Source organism: Leuciscus leuciscus (assembly GCF_965113295.1).
Source record: "Leuciscus leuciscus genome assembly, chromosome: 9".
Classification (NCBI taxonomy): Eukaryota; Metazoa; Chordata; class Actinopteri; order Cypriniformes; family Leuciscidae; genus Leuciscus; species Leuciscus leuciscus.
The window spans coordinates 20,455,790-20,479,229 of record NC_138733.1 but is presented as its reverse complement, the minus strand read 5'-3'; the positions used below and the strand labels follow the sequence as shown (position 1 = coordinate 20,479,229).

Below are 23,440 nucleotides of genomic sequence, written 5' to 3'. Positions count from 1 at the left end.
CTCTCAACCAGGGGGCCCGGGACCCACTAGGGGGTCACGGCAAACTTCTGAGGGGGAGCCAAAAAGTCTTACAATCGTTTAAATTTAGTTATTTTAACATTCTTCATGAAAATGGTTAAAAACAGAAGTACCAGAGAAACATATCAGCAAGATAGGAGGGCCTTCTAGTATAGTCAAGTCAAGTCAAGTTTATTTGTATAGCGCTTTTCACAATACAGATTGTATCAAAGCAGCTATAGTCTCAGGCCAAGGGAGCCTTAGAGACAAAAAGGTTGAGAACCCCTGTTATAGCTACAAAAATAACTGAAAATGTGTGTGAGTAACAAAGTGAAAGAACACCGTGTAAAGATAAGCTGAAAGTAACGTAATGGTAAAATGCAATGAAAGATATCAGACAGTACTGAGGTACTTGAGTATTAGTTTAACACCATGCTTGTAGCATTCCTTCACCACACACCAAGTATCACCTACTGCCATCTTTAGTCACTGTCAGGCCTGTACAGGTACTTCATCATAAGATTGTCTACTTTCTTCTTCCTCTTCTTGTCTTCTTTCTTAGACCGTGGTGGAGCTTCTTCAGAGGGGCCTTCAGGCTCTAGCTCGCCCTCAGAGCCTGAGGCCTGCCTGCCAGGGGCTTTCTTGATACTGCTGGAGCTTCTGTAAGAAATAGTGGATGCTCCTGAACTGGAGTCCGACTCTGTGCTAGACTCAGACTCCGAGGATGAGGAGGAAGACGAAGACTCTTTCCTGGACTTCTTCTTGGATTTCTTGCCCTTCTTCTTGGAGCTCTTCTTCTTGCGGTTGTCGTCAGAGCTGTCGGAGCTGTCTGATTCAGAGCTGTGGCTTTTCTTCTTTTTCTTCTTGCTCTTGCCCTTTTTGCTGCGGCTGCTGCGTGTGCTGAGGCTGCTGCTGGAACGCATGAAGTCCACGGCTGAAGCAGAGCGGCGCAGGCTAGAGGAGCGGCCACTGTCTCTGCCAGTCCTAGAGCTGCTGACGCTCTTCTTGTCATCCTCCACCTCGCCCGGCTTATCTTTCTCCGCTTCAGAGTCTTCCAAGCTGGTGCGCTTGAACTTAATGGGTTTGAAGCTCAAAACTTCATTGATGGCAGCCTCCAGGTCAGGGTCAAGGTAGTTGCGGTGACTGACTGGCTTGACGTCTGAAACCTCAGGCGGGCTGGAGTCAGTGGTCCGGGCTTGCGGAGGCATGGAGAAGCTTCGGCCGGAGGTGGAGTGAGGGCTGTAAGCGCTGGAGCGAGCCTCGCTGAATGCTACGCTCCGGGCATCATCGTCCACGTCAAATTCACTGAGGCGACAGCTACGAGACAGTGACATGCGGGAGTCGGAACGGCTCATGCTGCCTGGACTGCGGCGACTCAGGCTGGGGCTGACGGCTGAACTGTATTCACTCTGGCGATCGTCGAGACGAGGCATGCTCCGACGCCGGCTTACCGAACTCATGCGACTCACGCTGGAAATAGCATCGTCATCTAGATCCATCGCAGTACGACAGGAGGAAACTCGGCTCGGGGCTAGAGACGACACAACGGACTCCTTATCAAAATCAGACCAGCGGCTGTCCATGCCCTTCCTTGCCCGACTGGCTGCCTCCGAGTAGGCCTGAGAGATGACAGAACCCCGATCGTCAAGATCATCTCCTCCCTTCCTCCAGGAGCTGACAGAGTAGGAGTCATCCTCAGCTTCTTGCTTGGCTTTGTTCTTGCGGAAAGAGGAGAGGTCCTGGGAATTGGATTGTTCTTTGAGAGTGTTGAGGAGCGAACTCTCGTCTCCCTTACCTCCTATGGAGTCCTTCATGTTGGAGCGTTTCCTGTAGCTGAGGGAACTCATGACAGATACAGGCCTGCTGGGTTCTAATTCTTTACCTTTGCCATTGTCTTTCCATTCTTTACCCTCTTCCCACTCTTTTCCCTCCTTTCCGTCAACATTTACAGCATATCTAGATGGAGGGGCAGACGGGGTGCGCACAGTGTAGAAAGACAAACAGATGGAGGGAGGAGAGGATAGAGATGGAAATATGAGAATGAGAAAAAACACTGATAAAAACTGAAAAGATGACTGACACCCAAAAAGAGAAATAACAGTAGAGGTATATTCCAAGCAGACAGGGCAGAATATAGATGAAAGTTTGATGTGACAGCAGGGAATACAAAGCACTTAAGAAAGACTATAAAACGTCTGTGATTTAAAATCAATAGTTAATCCATAAGCAAGGGTATCTACATATAAATGTAGACATAAAGATCCTTTTAGGCGAAAATATTTCAGGTAATTGCACAAAAACTGGTGCTGATATGGACTATAATTCTCCATTTATACTATATAAATTTATACTAGGAAGAGTGCTTCTGACAGATAGGACTGAAATGATCAAAATGATTGAAATTATGACTCAAACGGTGTTAAGGTTTTAAAAGCACAAGAACCTCAAGAGCCAAACTTAAATCTTCTGGTAAAAAGAATAAACAGTAAAAATCTGTCCACTGGTGGAAAGACCCATTCATTTTCAGCAGAAAGGCGCAGGTAGGCATGCCAACTGGCCAGTGGGCATATCCATTAATCTGCCTGTGAAGCCGTTCCCTTTTATAGAAGCCTCTGTTATCAAACTGCTGACAATGGGGAGAATAAGCTAGACAATACCAACAGAAAATACCCTTGGCGCTAGCTAATTAGCCTTTCCAAATACCTTTTTCTTGCTTGCTGCATTGGGTTTTGTTAAACCATTCTGTGGGATAACCGAGGGAAATGAGGTTGCAGTACTGACCTTGAGCTCTTCAGACTACCATCATCTGACAGGTTCTTGGCAGAGCCCTTGTTTTTGGACAGCCATGACTTCACCCCGTCAACACGGTCCTCCACCTCAGAGTCTGTATCAGAGGCGCCCTCACTGTGCAAGAAGAAGAGAGGGGATATCAACAAAATGAACAAGCCAAATCTGTACATAAATATTGTTAGTAGGAGGAACACAGGGTTTTTTACGGTGGAGACACAATGTACATATGCATGCGCCTGATCTCAAGTAACCTGGAAAAAGCCTGTGTTAGTAAGTTAGACTTATAGTCCAACAACAATATCCTGCAGCAAGCTGGCTCTGTATAATGTGAGGCATCCAAAAGGGTGAGGTCAGTACAACTCCAAGCCAAACCAGAAGAAAGGAGAGCATTGAAAAGAGAAAACCATTCAGACTGTAGCTAAGCAGACAATAGCTCAGTTCCAAAACCTAGGTGGCTGCCTACACAGGCAGAATTTTGAGGGATCATCGACACACTTGCGATTTGAAGGCTTTCAAAAAAAAGTAACTTAAAATGCCTAATTTTAGCGAACTCCTAAGGGAGCATTGTATCGCAGAAGGCAATGCCACAATGCATTGTGACAAGCTCATAAATAGATTTCGACACTGAAAAGTACATTTAAAATTTAATGCAATTAAACATTATTCAACTCATAATTCGTTTGCGATTCTTTTTATGCTAATTAGACTATCACTGTTAGCTTAGCAACACGCTAACACCAAATTATATTAAAATCAACCGTGAGATGAATATGTTGGTTAAAGTTGTCAATGTAAAGCGCATCAAATCAGTAATTTTTGAAATTGTACAATGGTTCCAATGCTGCCTGTGCCAGAACTAAACTCTTTCAGTTATCTTTTATTATAAAAAATACTTTGATTTATAGCTGAATAAAAACGGAATTGGGAATTATAGGTAGTGCAAAGCTTGTGAAAGATCCTCCTTAACGAAACGAAATGCCTCAGGCTTATGTAGCCTTCAACTACCATGTTAAAGGACTGCATGAAGGAATGGGCCATTTTGGGACTGTAATTAACTTGGCTCACCATGCTAGCAATACCATGCATCTCTGGATACAAATGGGTTTGGTAGGGAAGTGTTGAGCTGTCAATAAGAACGAGTAAACACAGTCCGAACGTCCCTGGGAGCACATGCATTAACACCTCACACAGAAAGCAGCGCTGTGAATCCCAGTCCTGTTTGCTCATTTCTCTGGACCAGATAAAACCATTGAATTTATGTTTGGCTGGATTTGCAAGTCAATGCTTCCCTGCCTCTTTAGATTAGTCTTATCCTTCACTTATCGCATAGCACACCGCACTGAATAACTATGAATTGCCCTTCAAGGATCTAGAGAGCTAAAACACCCCAAATATGCACAAGAAAAACCTTTAGAGAAGACTTTGTGATGGCAGATTACGAACTACGCCTTTTTCACAATTTTGTTTCAAATTAAATTTTAATAATCATTATTATTGTCCTCTAGCACTGCAGGAGTCAAATATCTCCCAAAGAAATTATACAACATACAGTAGCTCATTATCCCAGGCATAGAGAGAAGATCAAAACTGAAGCAGCAGCTGCTTTTCTCTGACATTAGAGTTCCGGTCTGCTTAGCTCTCCGTTTGTGGTATTATGCATATGAGAATATTATATATGCATGGACCCATGAGATAGCACAGATGTCACTAAACACTAACTGTACGCTCACAATCAGGGTGCTGGAGAGGGTCAAAATCAGAAGATCTGATACACTACAGCGAATACACTCGGGACAAATGAATTTGTTGTTATATGAGTAGCGCTCTGACGATATGGGTAGGCGACTTACGAGTGTCAGAGTGTGTATTTCTTCAAGAGCCCTTTTGGCTATTGTGTAAGCCCTAGTGCCCTGGAGGTAAACTGAGGTGAGAACGTTGTGTGAATAAACCTTGAGCTCTGCTAGCCGGCCCATCGCTAAACAGTAGGAAAGCAGGGTCTTTGTAATGAAGCGCTAATGCAAAATGTCACACACAATTTATGTCCTTGACCATATACCATTAGTTAAGCTGCACCTAAGCCCAAGGGAACAAACAAACAACACAGTGAGAGAGGAGAGACATTAATTGTCTGTGACAACATGCCTCCATTGGCTGTACATCTCTGTTACAGGCTATTACATTTATCATTAGCACCTACAGAACACTCTCAACCCCTGTTTTCCTCCCTAGTCTCTGTCTCTCTACGCTGTTTTCTCTCTCTATATTATCCCCACTCTCTCTTCTTGACCCTTAAATGGGCAAATTTGGATGTTTATATAGTGCAACTGTTTCTTGGCTGCATCTCTGACTATTTCTGTACTAATTAAAAAAAACCTCTAGAAATATCTATAATATTTAGGTTAAAAAGAAAAGAAAAAAGGACCCATATGACTTTCTTTTGTGAAATACACATTTTTCATGGCCACAGTTTTCTGTGCAATGGCTGTTAAGCTCCAAAATGACAAACAAGAAAGAAAGAAAAAAATAACAACACTTGAAATATTTGACTTCAAACAATTTGATTAATTAATCACTTGTGACAACCGCGGACAGTGACACAAATGTTAAATCGACTGAGAGCTCTACTTGAATATTCATCAACAAACAATGTAAAAAAAATCCCTTTATGCCAAATTCCTTTTTGCACACAAGTCTGACCTCTATCTACACCAGGGTTATTATCGTTATCTAAAACTAATCATTAAAATTCTATTATTATTATTATTATTATTAAAACTATTAAAACATTTTTGTTAAATTTAAATACAGCTGAAATAAAATAAATATAAGATGAAAAACTGAATGAAAATGTCAAATGATACAATAATAAATTAACCTAAAATAAAATAATATTTCAAATAATTCATGATGTATTGTAAACAAAGTTTTAAAATGATGTCACTGAATAAAATATACAAGTAATGCTCATGAGAGGTAATGTGCAACAACTCTCCTAATTATAGCTCATTTCAAAATATCTGCTCTATTCATTTGTCATTCGTTATGCCCTGTCTATTCTCTCATCAGAATAATAGGTTCTCTGCTAAGGTTTGTATTTAGCTAACAATCCTCTTACAGCCAGTCTCATTTACAATAACGCCACATGAATTCCCCAATAGAATGATCCGACCAGAAGTGTCAACATCCCTTAGTGAACCCAAACAAACATTTCTGAAACAGCATATCCATCTAAACCTGATAAGTAACGCACAGACTGTCCATTAGCTTTTAATACTTTCTCACATGATGTAATAAGTGGTGCTTAGAGCTTAAGGGTTTTTAGAACTGGAAAAAGCTTTAAGTGGTGTACGGTGCGGACCAAGGACTATTGACATGGGAATTAAATGGCTTGACGCCAATGGCTGGTACATTGTTGTAGGCCGTTGCCAGGTGAGTTTTTATAGGACATTTGTGGGTTATTCATTATTTAGCCCTCATGGTTGAAAGATTGATGAGGAACACGCCTTTCTTTCCTGCCTTAAGAGGCTCCTAAGTCCCAAGAACAGAAGTGTGAATTATTCAAAAGAGTGAAGAGAGAAAGGCAGGTAAAGGAAGGCTGAGAAGGGGGGAGGGCAGAGCAAGCCCCTCACAGATGTTTGTACAAGGCCCTGCAGTATCCAACAAGTCTGCATGTAGCACCTTCTGGCTCTCGAGTTAGACATCCAGGGGATCGCCCATTGTCTGGACCCTGTGGACATGTAACTACACCTGACCTCCACTCAGAATGGTTCTTATCCAAAGCATCAAAAGGTTCAGTTTTACAAAGCAGGGGGTTCAGGGTGGGGGGAAATGGCCTCTGCGGAGGGTAAATAATTAGGAACCATACTTGGCTTGGAAAAAGCATGCAGTTTGTAGTATGCATACATTATATGAGACATCGTGCATAAAAAGGAGAAAACCAAATGTGTGATGTTAGTTGTCATGCCCGGAAGTGTGATGCAGTATCAACATGATGCTGCCAGTCTTTTCTTGAGTCGAAATCGAAATTTAGTACAGAATATTCCCTATTCTGTATTACATTTCTCAAAAATCACTGCATGTATACTGCATCATCTTCCTATGAGGGCAAAGGAGAATCAAAATATGTTAACTTAAGTTCAAACTTGAACTCCTTACAGCTTGTTCTTTCGTTTCTGATACTTAGTCACCATGTCTTGTAAACTGGAGGTAGGAGGGGAATGAAAAACAAACACATAAAAAACAAGAAGCAGAAATAAGTGAGTTACAAATGGAAACTTAATAAACATGAAAAGAACAATGGCTGTAAAAAAAATGTAAATAAAAACAAGAAGTCATGGTCTTAAAAACACAGCTTGTAATTGAATATTTATCATGTCTGGTGTAAACGTTTTCTAGCGCTACATATTGCTCAAGATGTTTACCCAGAATGCTGACCTTTTTCTAACTTCTGCTCTGCATAGTCCATTATGTAAGTGTAAGCACGGCACTATTTACTGTTATTAGGATGACTGGAGTTCTTCCACGCATATAAGCAAGGAAATAAACTCAGCTCTGCGCAGTAAGGTGCGGGTCACTAAGAGAAGCGGAATGAGGGTGAACGGAGATGACTTCCTCTGACAGATGAGACCAACTACATAAAAAAGAAGCTCCAAATTATGTGCGGCAGTTTTCAAGGCATAAATATTTAAGAGAGTGTGAATAAGAGATGACTGAGACTGGCTCACTGATTGCCGTCTCCAAAAGCTCAGTGTACAGCGCATTCATCCAGATAGTGTCTTCTCTCTCTGTCTATCTCTTTTTTACCCACTTATGCACACAGAGTAGCTCTCCTGAGGTCTGCATTAAATAAAGAGTCCTCAGAGCAGCAAGTGTTACCTGTTGATGAGATCCTCATTGTCGTCACTCTCCATCTCATCCTCGATAGCAGCCTGGAGGTCTCCGATCCTCTTGAAGGCCAGCTTGAGGTCCGCCTGGAGACTCTGGTTGGCTGCTTCCAAACTCTCAATATCCATTTCCTAAAGAGACAGGGTTCAATTTATAGCCTAACTAATGAGGTACTCATTCCTGTCTTTTTCTACATTTAGATTACCTTTGCTACCGTCATCTAATGCTCGCTTAATGTTAATGTTAAAAACATTATTCATTTAATATTTAACACTGATAAATCTAACCTTCAGTAAATCTCAAATTAATATCCATATTTCATACTGTACATTATAATGTTGAAATGCCTAAATTCACTTGTTTTTTTAAAGACAAAATAGTATAGAATTTTAATATGGACGATATATCGGTTGTTGTGGACAAAATTAAAATAATAAGCAGTTAGTCTGTATTAGACAGAATTTCAATATTACTGCATCCTTAGTATTTAGTGATATATAATTTATATATTTATTTTGTAATTGACTACTTCTAAAGAAGATTCAACTTAGACAAAATGTATCAGAATGCAATGATTTGTTCATAGGTTCCCTTATGTTATATGTCTAAATTTATTAAATACAATTTTGCATTCACCAACCATTGTGGCCGTGGGGAATGTTTTATTTTATTTTGATCCATGAGGTCAGGCACTAATGTCGGTAGTCCTATTCATCCCAATGAGCTTTAGGTCTCTCTCACCTGACTTATGAACCTTATGTCATGTTGGAAGAGAAAATAGCCCTCATTAAACTGCTGTCAAAATGCTACACACCATTTTTGAGAATGTCATTGTTTTCTGTGTCTGGAATTAAGAGGTTTAATCAAACCAGTTAACTAGAAGGAAGCTATATGTCCACATATAGTCGCATTTCTGCTTTCATCATATGCTTAAATGGATAGCTCACCCAAAAATGTAAATTCTGTTATAATTTACTCTCTCATGTTGTTCCAAACCTGTATGACTTGCTTTCATCTATGTATTTTTTTATTTATTTTTGCCATATAGTGGAAGTTAATAGGCTCCAATATTGTTTTGGTCACAACTTTCTTCAAAATACGTTATTTTATGTTCCACAGAAGAAATGAAGTCAAACCGGTTCAGAATGACATGAAGGTGAGTAAATGATGACATAACTTTGATGATGCACTATCCCTTTAAGACACTTCAGAATGAGAACATCAGTGAAGCAGAACAGCAGATCAGGCCCTCACCAGCTCGTGTTTCTTGCGGCTGGCTTCCGATTCTTTCTTGGCCAGCTCGCCCATCTCCTCCTTGATGTCTCGAATCTGCCTGAGGAGACGCTTGTTCTGCTCCTTCTCCCGGTTCTCACTGGCACTGCGTTGGTCTCGTTCCTCAGTCAACTTCTCGAGATTCTCTTTCAGCCTCGCTACAAGACTCTGAAGAAGATGCAATCATTTATTTACCATATATATGCATCAATAACATGCACTATCGCTTAAGTGTTTCTGAACCCACTGTGGTTGTTTACCAAATCTAGCAAGTCTAGCGCTGATATATGCAAGATTGTCAAGCTATGCATATGGTGTGAAACTCCAAATAACTTCCATAGCAACTTATCTGTGATTTTTCACACCAAAGGTGGGCTGCAGACTGGCATGGAAACATAGAAATAACTACATATTAGGAAAACAGAGATTCTTTACAGCAACGGATGGGCATGGTTTAAACAAGCTGCCCCTAGAGACAACATTGCCCAAGCCTGCGCTGAGTTATATGTCCAACAAATCAGTAATAATAGCGCTTTTCAAGCGCTTCTGTTGACAGATTTTGTTGTGGGCGCAGTAGACATTTGTAATTTGTGCAGAGTGCCAATTGTAATTCTGCAGGTGAGCAGGAGCACCCAACATAGATGAACGGTGAAGAGGACTGGCTGCCTGGAAAATGTCACTTAAGGAGCAAAAAATCCATAAAATCAAACAAAACAAAACACTGAAATAATGTGCATTAGAGAAAACACATTTTAATTATGCTAGCTGTGTACAATGCAAAAACAGATGACCTGCTGCCTCCAGCAACAAAATATATCAGACATGAAATGAAATGTAGATTTCCTCTCTAAAAGGGGGACTGACACTGTCGATTTGAAAAAAAACAAAGGGGACAGAAATAATCCACATTCAATTTGTAGTGCAATTTTTATTAGAGAATTGTAAAACACTTCTTGTTCAAGGGTTAAAGTTCTATAAAGCGGTGGGACAAAGAGGAGAGGCCTGGCGGTTGAGTAGATTAACTTTATCCTTATCCAACACTTCAATGCCTGCGCACTGACCTTTTGACTCTTCCAACACCCAGCCTTCTCAGCCCACACAAGCACATGCATCCTGCAAACTTACCTCCAAGCGTTTGACCTGTGTCTTCTCGAACTCCAGCTTGGTCTCTAGCTCACGGATCTTGGCCTCCTGCCGGCTGACCAGAGACTTGTCCACCATGGACTGCTCTTGAAACTCTAGCTGACTCTGCAGGGCAGTGAGCTGCCAAACACACACATACAGAGTGAGAATTCACACATACACTGAGATAAACAAAAGCAATCTGTATTTTACTGAAATCCTAACTTGAACAGCTGAATATAACTATTATCTGCTGATAAAAACCCCTCACCTCCATGGGGTGTCTTTAACAAGGCCTACCTGGTTTATCAACCTTTCAAATAGCTCTGCCGGTTTACATTAAGTGATAAGTCAAACCCAGTTCAGACCAGTATAGAGGTTCTGATACTTAATTACACATGGTGATAGTGTTTGAATAATGGATTTGAGACCTGTCTTTGAATTTCTCTTCAAAGAAATAATCCTATCATTAAAGACTCAAATGCTGAGAGGGGGCGGGGTTTGATCCTATCATTAAAGACTCAAATGCTGAGAGGGCGGAGTCAGACCTTGATCTCGTACAAGAGTAAACAGTTAAAAAGGGTGGAGCCTGATCTTGAGCTCATGAAAGAATAAACTATTCAAAGAGGAAGAGTCTAAAATATTATCTCCATATTGTAACTTTGCAGTGCAAATATTTAACCGTAAGCACCTCAGCTCACCTTAGCAGAAATAAAACAAAACAGGAGCTGATATCTACTTCACTCCACTTGCAAGTAACAGTAACTTTGTGAATATGCATTTCCATATGGATGCCAAAGTGAATTCACCTTCTCCTGGACGTCCTGTTTCTCCTTCATGGCCTCCTCAAGCTGGGCCTGCAGGTCACTGATCTGGGCCAGGTTCTGTGAGGACTGTACAAGAACACACCACAGAGGGGTCAGTCTCTTCTACACACACCATAGGATGCATAATCTGAACCTACAATTCCTTTATTTTCTTATCTTATAATTATCTAAACATAATTTCTATGCTATATACAGTACATGATCCGCAAGTATGCACATTTTCTGTTTGTATGAAATATTCATATGATTGTATACTGCAAAATTCACCACAACTCATTTCATGGTTTAAAACACCCAGTATTTCAAATAATCAGCAAAATAGTGTATTATCCCTCATTTACCTGGTGCATATGGTCATATTTACCATTTAGAAAAACCAGCACGCAGTGCACAAGTGAAAGGGGGAAATATGCATGATGGTATGTTATTTTGGTGATATATCTTACAGCACACTGCAAACCATTTAGCTGCTGACAGACAAGCAATCTTATGGTCTGTTAATGACATCTCACAAAAAATGGCAGCAATAAATAGCATGTTAACAGAAGCATGAGTGAAATGGAGCCTAAAATGGAATCTGAATGCCTCAAATATGAATGTGACCGCATTTTAAAACCTGATATACCCATAAATGAACCATAGAGTTGAAGTAAACCAAAGGGAACAGGCTGTTCCATTGGAGAGGATCTGTTTACTTAGAATCAGTGGAGACACATCACTCATCTCTACATTGCTGCCATAGCAGCATGCTGTGTTTAAAACGCTCTTAATGACAATCAACCCACACACTCAAATAAATGACAATCGCTCCAGCGACACTTTCCCACTGGCACGAACGACCAATCAAAGGCAGAAATACAGAGTGGTCCATCTGCACACACTAAATGACGCTGTAGGTTTGATTTGCATGATGGAAGTATGTTGCTGAGAAACAGCAATGAATCATACTGGAAAATGTCAGATATGTTGGAATGATGTAGCATGCAATACGCTCAGTGTCAAAAAAATTAATTATTGAAAAGGACAACACAACTGTGAACAAAAATGCTTTTTAGGCTTGTTTCACGCTGCTCCGGCAATGCAATAGCACTGTGATTGCTGTGAATGCTGTAACCCGTTAAATATATTCAACACAATAAGTACGCACTGCTTTTATTTGTCAGTGTGAAATAATCTCTAAATGTATAATAGTGTGTTTAAAAAATAAATAAAAATAAAAATAAAAATCGCTGTTTGGATTTAAATAGGCAAATGCTAAAGAGTCTATAATTGGATCATTATTGCAGTCATTATTATATTTGTAGCAATATATGTTTGGCAACAGTTCTTCTAGCCGTAATTGATGGAGTGTGTAGCTTATTTCTTAAACAACCATGCAGGGATGACAATGTCAAGATTCATTAGGCTTATATTGTGAAAGAATGGTTGGGAGGGAGCATGAAGAATCATTTTCACACATGAATTGAGACCTTAAACTCTGGAATATAAATGTATATTCTGGAAAAAATATATACAATGAACAAAATTATAAACGCAACACTTTAGTTTTTACCCCCATTTTTCATGAGCTGAACTCAAAGATCTAAGACTTTTTCTATGTACAAAAAAGGCCTATTTCTCTCAAATATTGTTCACAAATCTGTCTAAATCTGTGTTAGTGAGCACTTCTCTTTTGCCGAGATAATCCATCCACCTCACAAGTGTGGCATATCAAGATGCTGATTAGACAGCATGATTATTGCACAGGTGTGCCTTAGGCTGGCCACAATAAAAAAGCCACTCTGTTAAAAATTAAAAATACTGTTATTTAAAATATATTCTTAAAATACAAAAAAAAAAATATTCTACCCAATTGTCAAAAAAAAATAAAATAAATCGTATTAAACTTCCATGATACAAATTACAAAAACATTTAAATGTACATGTATAGACACATCTACTCTGTGTGTGATGATGAGAGAAAAGCTCTGTACAGCTCTCTGACAGACAGAGACAGAGTGCTGGAGAGAGTTACCTGGGCAACGGCGGCTTTGTGTTTCTTCATGAGTTCATTCATGTCCTCCTGGTCCTCCTCCATGCGAGACTGCAGGTCATTCTTCTCCCTCTGCAAACGACTCAGCTGTTCCTCAAGCTGCACGGGAAACAAATAATAGAATAAGACAAAAACAAATATGATTGCAAATAAAAAAAAGTCGAGAAGTAAAAAAACAACAACACTCTGATAGAAATGCTTGACATGTTGGCAAGTTCACAACCCATTTTACTTTCATAATACAACGCACTTCTGGGGATATTCAGGTTAAAAAATGTAAAGTGTCTTTGGTTTATGCATCGGGGACTAATTGGTTCATGCACAATAAGACCATGGAAATACAAACAAATTAACAAAAAATTTGAATAATCATTTAGGTTAATGGACTCTTTCACAGACTGTGATGACGTGTTTCCACAGTTATCAATATCGTAAATATTGTAAAGTTTTTCATATCTTTAATTTAATATAAAAAAAACAAGTGTATACACATTTATAAAGCTATACTTTGTGTTTTATTTTCTTTGGCAGTTATGATGAATTTAAAAACAAAACAAATTAACGCTGCTGCAAGGGTGTTTCTAATACAATGGGTGAGGGAGTACTGGCAAATTTGACATCTTTCTGACTGCTATAATCAATATCTCGATATTTCTTCCGTTTCTTTGGAAGTCGCTGAAACGGTATCATAGATTTTTTTCTTTTGCTATTGGAGCAAATGGAAATAAAAAAATTTTTTTTTGCTGTTGTCTCCGGTTCACCGCTATAGAAGTATACCCAACTACGACGACTTCTGCTTTCTGACCCCGAAAAAGTAAAAAGGATCCATTTTAGATATTTTTATTGATACAGTCAGTCAGACTCAAACCTGTGGGCCCATGCATGAGCACCACATCTAAACATGTCAGGAACATGTGAGGCTAACCACTCCGACTTCAGCTCTCGTTTTTAGTTTGAAACTGAAAGCCAGTCTCCTGATTCCTTAAAGAGATCATTTTCCTGTCACCTTGTCACTAAACAGTAGCTGCTTGCATTGTATAAATCCCTGAGAACACAGCACCGTCTCCCAATTAGAGATGAACACTTCACTGCCTGCTCTGTCAAACAGTATCAGAGGTCTAATTCTATTCAATAATAATTACCTCAACAATACAGGCAAGCTAATCTCAGAGGAGTATCTTTCAAATGTTTTAGTAAAAGCAAAAAAATGTAGACATCACACATTACTAATTGACTAGTGAGCATAAAAGCAGGAAATTAAATGATTTAGTAAAAAACATCCTCATGTAGTCAGCTTGCATTTTCTTTCACACACTCTTTCACAAACCAGTGCAAATAAATTCATATTGAAGGGGTTATATTCTACAATTTGCACTTGGCGATGACATGCATCAAAAACAATAATTGTTTAGCCTCTCTGCCCCAACACCGGCTTCTATATGTAAATTACTTATTTTATGATTAATACTGTATCTCTGAATCTGAAAATTACCTTAGCTGTATGTACACTACCATTTTTAAGATTTAAGATTTATTTTAAGCAAGTAATTTTATTCAGCGAGGACACATTCAATTTACCAAAAGTTTGTTTATATTATAAGTTATAATATTATAATATAATATAAACAGTATAATATTATTGCTTTTACTGTATTTTTTATCAAATAAATGCAGCCTCAGTGAGCATAAGAAACCTTTCAAAAACAACAACAAAAAAATCGTACTGATCCCAAACTTTGGAACGGTAGTGTAAATTGTGGTCATATGATAATATGCTTGTGCTTATGACATTATATTACGATGATTTCTCAATAACCCATTTTTCAAGTTTTCATAAATGATACATACATGGACTGGCTTTTGCAGAAGTATGTGTACAAATTAATGAAAATCCTGTTTTCCATTATACGTTAACCCAAGACACTGATAAAAGACATTTCCTTTTTTCTGTACAGAATCCATTCCACACCTTTAAATGCTGTCTGGCAAGTGTATTGTATCAAACCTATGTGTCACCTTCAAATCCTCTAGTGGAAATCCATGATCTCCCAGGGGGGAGGGAGGGGAGGGTGGGGGTGTCAGACAGACCTGAAGCTAATCAGACAGTGATCATGACCAGACCATTTATCACGCTCTTGCTAATCAATGACAATATTCAGAAGAGAGACAGTTTTAGAAATAGCCACAAAAACACCCGACTGCACCAAAACAATGCTTCAGCATGGCAACGGCTTTATAGAAAATTAAAATGTTCACTGCACCCTTCTGTCAGAGTGTCTCTTGCTCCAGAGAGCAGAGCAAATATGACAGGCGGCGATGACAAAAAAAAGAAAACAATATGGAGACAGCGTCAGGGGAACAGCATCTGCAGAATTTGGCTGCATCCGTCTCTCCTGATATCGCTTCATAATACGCTACAGTGAGGACACAATTACACAATTTTCTTCATGCTTAAATAATACTGAATCAATGTCAGAATTATTAAAGAGTAATGTATTTCACGGCGATACATCCTGTTCGAATTATAGCAGGGATCGGAAACGTGCCATTATGGGCGGAAATCATTTCCCCCTGGTAAATAATTGAAACGACATCCTGGCTGCCACCTACGGTGGATGAAGACAGGTGGTGTCTGTGTCTATGCATGCCTCTGACTCTGATGTAAAAAATCAAGAGTTATTCTTTTACCAAACACAGACAGACTTACCGTCTGCTTGGATTTGGATATGTCGTCCATTTGTACATGGAGGTCCTCGATCTCTACTTCCATTGACTTTCGGGCCTTGACTGCAGCAGCACATGTGAACTCTGATTCCTCGAGCTGTAAAGAGCACACATGCAAAGACACATAAATGAAATGTATGTTTCCTACTGGACCTCATGTATGATGTGTTATCTACCGAGCCCAGGGGAGCTGAGAAACAGACCTGGTTCTTGAGCTGAGCGATCTCTCTCTTGCTGGGAGCGTTGTTCTTCAGGTGATCCAGCATGATCTGGGCATCAGCCAGCAAGGCCTTTGTGCGCTTCAGGTCCTTCCTCAGACGCTTCTCTGTCTCCACATCTCTGTGGCTCACCTGAAAACACCCAAAATAGTTTATGTTATCTTTACATGTTGTTCACACTGAAAGCTTAGGAATGATGGTTTTGGTGGTTTTAGCAACTGTTACTTTGAGGAAACATACAAAAAAATACATTTTATTTTCATGACAGAACATAACCTAACCTTCACCAAAATAATATTTTGGTTCATATTTGAAATGTAATATTTGATTTTTCATATAGTACGCAACCTTCTTTTTTTTTTTTTTTTGTGAAAATCTTTAAACTTAGTTTAAGACAAACCAAAGTCAATCAATAGCCTTTAGTTTATGTCATGAACATTATTTTCTATCATTATTTGCTGCTTGCATCTGTTAGTCTGTTGCATTTGGTATTAGAAGAAGGGACATTTTCACTACAGTAAACATTTGATTTGATTTAAAGGGGTGGTAAAACACGATTTCACTTTTCTAACTTTAGTTAGTGTGTAATGTTGCTGTTTGAGCATAAACAACATCTGCAAAGTTACAACTTTCAAAATTTAAAGCAAAGGGAGATATTTGCTTTAAAAAAATCTATTTCTAAGAACTACAAAAAACGGCCGTAGGGACTACACAACATTCCTGCGGGCTTGCTGACATCACTAAGCCCAATATTTACATAAACCCCTCCTCCGATGAAGGATTCGCACAACGGCTAGTCCTGAAAGATGGAGCAGTTCCAACTTTAAAAACAGAAACTGTTTACGGGCCACAACCTGTAAGTATGATTTATTTTTCGTCGTTGTGTTTTCCTGTAATAGTTTGTATTGTTAATTGTACGTTGTAGCAAGGAAGTAAATGAAGGACAACGCTGTTTGGCTCCACAAACCAGTTTGTTAAATGCTAACGTTAATTCATACTTATCCGACAAACATATCACCAGCGCAGCGAACTTGGAATGTTCGTGGTTGTTGTCGTTTATGTGATCAGTGTAAATTATTCTTTGATTACAGGCCTGCTAAACATGGTTTTGTGTTTGATTTGGCTACTGTTGTAAAGCCAATGTTTAGTGTTCGTATTGGATTAATAGTTGTGGCGACAGATATTTAGCGACAATCGTTCTAAATATACAAAAGTAACAGTGTCATATAGCGATCTGCAGTCTTAAAAAACATACCTTTCTGAAACGTCCTTTAACAGCCGTTCTTGAACAGGTTCTGCTCGATCCTCTCCACTAACATTCTCTGGGTCTGATTCGGGCTCAAACTGGTATGGCAATATTGACGCCGTTGTTTACTGAAGCACAAACTACCGGTAAAGATAAGGGGGCGTGACGTTTCCGAACAACGTGCACTTGGCGGTTAGCGAATCACAACACACTGGGCCAGCTAACCAATCTGAGCCCATTGCGTATTTTGAAGGGGGGGGGGGCTTCATAGAACGCGGAAATCATCCGACCGTTTTTACAAGGAGGGACAGAGCAGTGTAGAATAATGGTTAAATATGTGAAAAATAATGCAAATTTTTTTAAACGAAGCATGAACACATGTTACAGTGCACCCCATAAACACAATCAAGCCTTCGAAAAAAGGCGTTTTACCACCCCTTTAAAAAATAAAAATAAATTGGATGTACCCAAAAAGAGTGCAAAAAAAGTAATTAGCATTTTTGGTCCATGATTTACAGAAACGTTTTTGAAAGAAGTCTTTTATGCTCACCAAGGCTGTATTTATTTGACCAAAAACACAGTAAAACAGTAATTTTTGAAAAAATTATTGAAATTTAAAATAACTATTTTCTATTTTAAAATCATTACTCCAGTTTTCAGTGCCACATGATCCTTCAGTAATCATTCAATGCTGATTTAGTGCTCAAGAAACATTTCTTATTGTTATCGATGTTGAAAACAGTTGTGCTGAATTTTGTGGAAACAAAAAAAATGTGATAAAGTTCTGAATAGGATTCTTTCTATTCAGATGATTAGAACATTCAAAAACTACAAAACCATACAATTTGGGGTCTTTCACAACATTTTGACAAAAGGGTCTGCCTTATATCTGTCTAATATCTAAAAATAAAACAAAAAAGTACAGAACAATCTGCATCACATACTGTATATGTGATATGCAATATTGTACACATTTAATATTTATTTTAATTATTAATACACATTTTGATTTGATTATTAAAAAAAAAAATATATAATAAAAAATGAAAAATGAATTTCATACCGCATATATTAAATCATCATATTTCAAACCTTGACTAGATCTATAGCAAGTTTTATGAGTGCAGTACCTGCTCCTGGGCGCTCATCAGCTTGGTTTCCATGTCTCTCCTCTCCCGTAAGACCTTCTGCTTGTCTTCATACTCCTCCTCTAGCTGCACCTCCATTTGCTTGAGCTGTTCACACAAACAAAACACTGTAACAGAACATCATGGAAGTAGGTTTACCCTGAAGAGTCAATCCAATTATATACTGTCATTCCAGACATATAAACACATTCCCTCAATCAAGAGATTCGGTCGTGAGAAAGAAGGGTAATTATAGGATGCACTGTACTGGCAGCTTGATTGGTTAAGTGGAGAGGAGGGAAAGGTGAAATATACGTGAGGAAAAAAAATAGGCCCATGAATTATACATCAAAACTCAATGAGTTCAGCTTATCTGCACCTCCTCGGCAAAGACACTCTACAAATGGGAAGTCGCTATCTGCAACAAGAGCTGCGCGCTGAACAACACTGAATGAAAATTCTTATTCAACACATGGCCGAATATGTCTTGTTTATTTATGTTGTACAGGAAGCAAAGCGAGCTCTGCATAAGAACTGTACATCAGCAATTAAAATGTTATAAATTGAACACACTTGAACTTCTGAAACCAATTGTAAAGTACTCAGAGCGTGTTGTTAATGGTGTTAACTGGTGACTTGTACGTAAAGTGAAAAGTTGTCTGAATGTGCATGGGAGCTACAGAGGCCATGCATTCTTATGTCTTGGTTCTTCATAATTGTCATAAAAACTACATTTTCTTGTGATTTTGACATCATAAAATTAATAAATTCATGATATTTCTTAATTTTGACATCATAAAAAGATTTTTCTGAGATATCAACATCATTTTGTAGTGATCTAAACATAACAAAAAAATGTTTTGTCAAGATTTTAACTCAAAAGTTCCTTTACATTTATGATATTACAATAAAAGAATTAAAAACATTTTTTAATATATTAATGCATTATTTTATGGTGTACGGTGTATATTATTTTCCTATAGACTAATATTTACTGTACTATAAGATTAATATTAATGAATACATATATTACCTAACACTAATATTAATTTGAATATTACTATTATTATTATTATTATGAATAACAATATTTTGTAAATATTATTTCAAGAGCTAATATCCTCACTGTGCATTTTTTGTAGAGCTGCTTGTAAATAAAAGAAAATGATTAATCAAAGTTTATTTAAAAACAGCAAGTGTTTAACAAAGTGCTGTACACGTATTTCCTATATCAATGATACAAACAGTCAACAGCACAGAAATAAAAGCAATAAAACAACTCTCACATAGCATCAAATGCCAGACTGTAGTAATAGGTTTTAAGACTAGATTTAAAAACAGCAAGTGTTTGAGCCTGTCTGATGTACAGGGGCAAACTGTTCCAAAGCTTCGGTCCTGCTACTGCAAATGCTCTTTCACCCCTGCTCTTCAGCTTTACCCGTGGGACAACTAAAAGCAAATGGTCAGCAGACCTAATCGCTCTTGACGGAGCATACGGCTTGGATAATATTAATAATAATAATCAAAAATATTTACAACCAGCTCTACAAAATAATTGCACATTAAGGATATTAGCTAATTAGAATTATTCAGCATTTACATAATAACATAGAACAAGAAAGAAAGAAAGAAAGCTTTTATTTGGTTGGTGGATGTATCGTACCTTCTTGCTGCAGGACTGTCTGATCTCCTCCACCTCGTCGTCTTTGCTCTCAATCTCTTTCGAATGCGTCTGTCTCAGTCTCTCCATCTCCATCTCCAGACGGAGCTTGGCCTGCAGGTCACAACATCAACATCTCATTGAATACAAACACAGCTGAGCATACGAAATGTGCATACAGATGCATATGCAAAATAACTCTGCCGCACAGGCCAATAAAACTCTTCTTAATTATTATTATAATGTATGCAAACTGTAAGTATTGACAGTTTCTTCATAATGACGCATCAGCTGAATCTACATAAATTAGCATATTACGCATGACAGGTGGAAATTGTGTGCATGGAGAATATGCATCATTCCAAGACATAATACATTAAACATTAGTCAGCTCAATCCAAAGCATATATCCTTATTCTCATGAAATGATTACCTGCTCCAGCATCTGAATGGTTCCAGCCTGCTCATCAAGCTCTTCTTCTTGATCTTTGACCTTCGCCTCAAGGTCACGAAGCTGCTTTTTAACCTTGGCCAATGACGCCTCGTCCTTTGAATCCTGTGAGTTCTGATCTTGAAGCTCCACCTCCAACTGCTCCAGCTTCAGATTGACAGCACATATCTCCAGATCCTTATCCTGAGAGAGCAGAGAAAAAACTCATTTAGAACAACATATAGTCTGGACTCGGCACACACAGACACGTGTACGTCACAGCCAGGGAAAGTCTGTGAGTGAGAGACAACAAAGGAGGAGGATATAAGAGAGGTTGCTGACCTCCAGTTGTTGTCTAAGGCTGAACACTTCCCCAGTCAGCATGTCTTTCTCTCTGCTCAGCTTCTCCCGCAGACTCTTTTCTCTCTGCACCTCCTCCTGAGCCTGAGACTGCTCCGAGTCAAACCTGCAGACATTGCATGCATAAAAAACACACGGTCAACAAGCTTAATCTCAGGAAAGAGGAAACAAAGGTTCAAAGTCATTTTCCAGAGGCTTTGCACTCTCTGTTCCTACAGTATGTGGTGGAACCAGCTGCAATCTTACACCGAATCTGCTGAGACCATTATAACTGATTCCACAAGCACTTAACTAGACTACAACCCTAACGGCATTCCTATGATACTAAATATATACAATAAATGAATAAAAATTGATTCAGCTCCAGTTTAAACATTTTTTTTTTAACCAATTTAGCTCATACTGCAAACGTGGCCATGTGTACAGTACATGTGCAAATACTGTTGGCTCTTATGATAAAGTGCTTGATTGTTTGTGATGGTCCTCATACTTAAGTCAATTTGTATAAAAATGTAAATGTGAAAAACGACAAAGTTTTTACTGTGATCAGATGAAAACAACCATGATATTTGCCATTGCCACTATGACATTATTGCACCAGCCAATTATGTGACAAAAGTAAAAGGGGTTTTTCACCCGAAACATAATTTATTCACCCTTATGTTGTTCCAAACTGGTATGACATTCATTCTTTTGCGGAAGACAAAAGATGATATTAATTTGAAGCATGTTGGTAACCAAACTGTTTTGGTTATACAATTAACTTCCACTGCCATTTCTCAAAATATCGTATTTTATGTTTCACCGAAGAAAGACAATCATATGTTTTAAGAATGTATAATGTATGTGTATGTATGTATGTATAAATGATAATGTATGTATAAATGATAGTAGAATTTTTAGTTTTGGGTGAAGTAACACTTTCACCAGTCAAGCAGACAGTTACAAATTCTTCAGAAAACAATGTCAATTGATCATTTGTTTTACGATTATTATTTATCAAAGAAATAAATACCCCACTGCATACTCTTTTAAGGAAAACAAGACACACTGCCGAGGCTGGCAAAACCTTATAAAATAACAATGTTTTAGCAGTGAACATGGATGGGATTTTTTCTAATTTCAACTTTAATAAAAGTGAATTAAACTGCAATTGAATTATCTGCATATCATGATTACATCTGATTTTATTATATTGGTGTTACTAATTGAAAAACCCCATATTAGTTGACCATTAGTCAAATTATGTACGATGCAATAACTAAAGGCAATCGCTAAATTCTAATCACACTAATCACTATAATCAAAGCACTATAATCAAAGCACAAGTCTAATGAAAAAAAAAAACCATACCTGCTTTTCCTAAAATAGCCAAGCATAGCAGAGTGTTGAGAAACTAAAACTCCTTTAAGCCTTACAGTATTGTGTGTGACGTGTGTGTCAGGAGGGGCATTAGGGGAAATCATTCTGATTGGGTTAATTTGTAAGTGGGTTACAATGTGTGAGGAGGGGGGAGTCGTGATGCTTTGGGGGCAAATCAGTTAATTCTTTTCCTCTTTTTATAGTTTTCTCTTTCGTTCTCCACCCCCTTCTCTCAGAGGCCCTGTTATGATCCCATAAATGAGTCTTATGCAACTCTTTGTGTTAATCCTAGCCCCATAGAGAATTGAAGGACCGCTCTCCTTGCCCTCCTCCCCCTATCCCTCCCTTTGGCTAAATCTGCCGTCACCCTGAGCCTCAGGCCGATCATTACATTTAGAGTGGACTTTCACACATGCCGTCCGCACTGACAGGCACGGCCTCCGACTGTTTACTCAAGAGTCTAAAAAGGCTTAGCCACAGCACCTTCGCACATTAACTGCCGCCACTCCGCTAAGGGCCTGCCGCTAAGAGTAATGATAGTCATGCATGTTTCATTTTGAGATGCTGGTATCTGAGGCACTCTTGGGCTACTCTTAAATGGATACTTCACCAATTAGCATTACGCTTTTTATCAGTAGAAACACGGTAGTATTTTCGAATGACTGTGCTTCCCTCCCTCATGTCCCCCTGAGACGAGAGATTTCTGTATTGTGTGTCTGGAAAAAAAACTCAGATGGCGTAAAAATCGTCATTTTGCGTCATCGGAGGATTTTTGGGGGGTGGGATCTCACGATAAAACAGCGTCTTTTCAGTTTGAGTCAACTAGTAGCCTAGTTGTATAATTTCTTCCGATACTGCCCTCTGTAACCGGTAGGTGTGGCTTGGGAGTGGCCTCGTAGGGCAGCGAAGCAAGTGCATTCTGGGAGTTGTTGTCTTTCATCCACATGAGCCAAAAATACATTTTCTGGCTTTTCTCAGTCTAGAAGGCACCATCTTCTAAAATAATTTCACATTTCTACTACATAAATGACCCAATTTAAATACACATTCATCTTTCCAGCGGTGAAATATCCCTTTAAGGCTTGTTCACACCAAAGACTAACAGACTACAAAATTGTACTACTAATTCTAATTCTATGAGAATAGGGAAGACCAAACCACAACTATAACGATAACGAGACACAGGAGAAATATCGCTGGAATCTTTTCAGAATGTTTTTTTTATTTTCAGCTGATGAATGATTAAAACATTGACAGTCAATCAGAATTCCACCCCGGCGTTAAAGAGCTTGAGCATTTAAAGCAGTAGAAAACATAACTTAAGTGCATACTTTTATAATAAACTGAACTTTATTGTCTGTTGGTGTGGGCGCTAAAATATTTATTGTT

General features: G+C 38.6%; 1 protein-coding gene across 20 annotated transcripts in view; it reads right to left on the bottom strand.

The window, feature by feature from the left end:
• Positions 1-23,440, bottom strand: part of myo18ab (myosin XVIIIA b) — a 108,972-nt gene that overhangs the window by 3,186 nt on the left and 82,346 nt on the right. For 14 of the 20 annotated variants that reach the window (XM_082180439.1, XM_082180441.1, XM_082180440.1 and 11 more), the window contains 14 exons: positions 20,672-20,795; positions 20,333-20,533; positions 19,903-20,013; positions 18,243-18,347; positions 15,852-15,998; positions 15,632-15,745; positions 12,907-13,023; positions 10,875-10,958; positions 10,069-10,206; positions 8,926-9,111; positions 7,663-7,802; positions 6,943-6,987; positions 2,779-2,901; positions 458-1,953 (listed from right to left, as the gene is read on the bottom strand). In XM_082180439.1, coding sequence (XP_082036565.1) covers positions 480-1,953; positions 2,779-2,901; positions 6,943-6,987; positions 7,663-7,802; positions 8,926-9,111; positions 10,069-10,206; positions 10,875-10,958; positions 12,907-13,023; positions 15,632-15,745; positions 15,852-15,998; positions 18,243-18,347; positions 19,903-20,013; positions 20,333-20,533; positions 20,672-20,795 — 3,109 coding nt within the window. In that variant the 3' untranslated portion in view covers positions 458-479. The remainder of the gene's footprint in view (positions 1-457; positions 1,954-2,778; positions 2,902-6,942; positions 6,988-7,662; positions 7,803-8,925; positions 9,112-10,068; positions 10,207-10,874; positions 10,959-12,906; positions 13,024-15,631; positions 15,746-15,851; positions 15,999-18,242; positions 18,348-19,902; positions 20,014-20,332; positions 20,534-20,671; positions 20,796-23,440) is intronic. The other 6 variants (XM_082180446.1, XM_082180442.1, XM_082180448.1 and 3 more) reach the window with 5 other exon arrangements.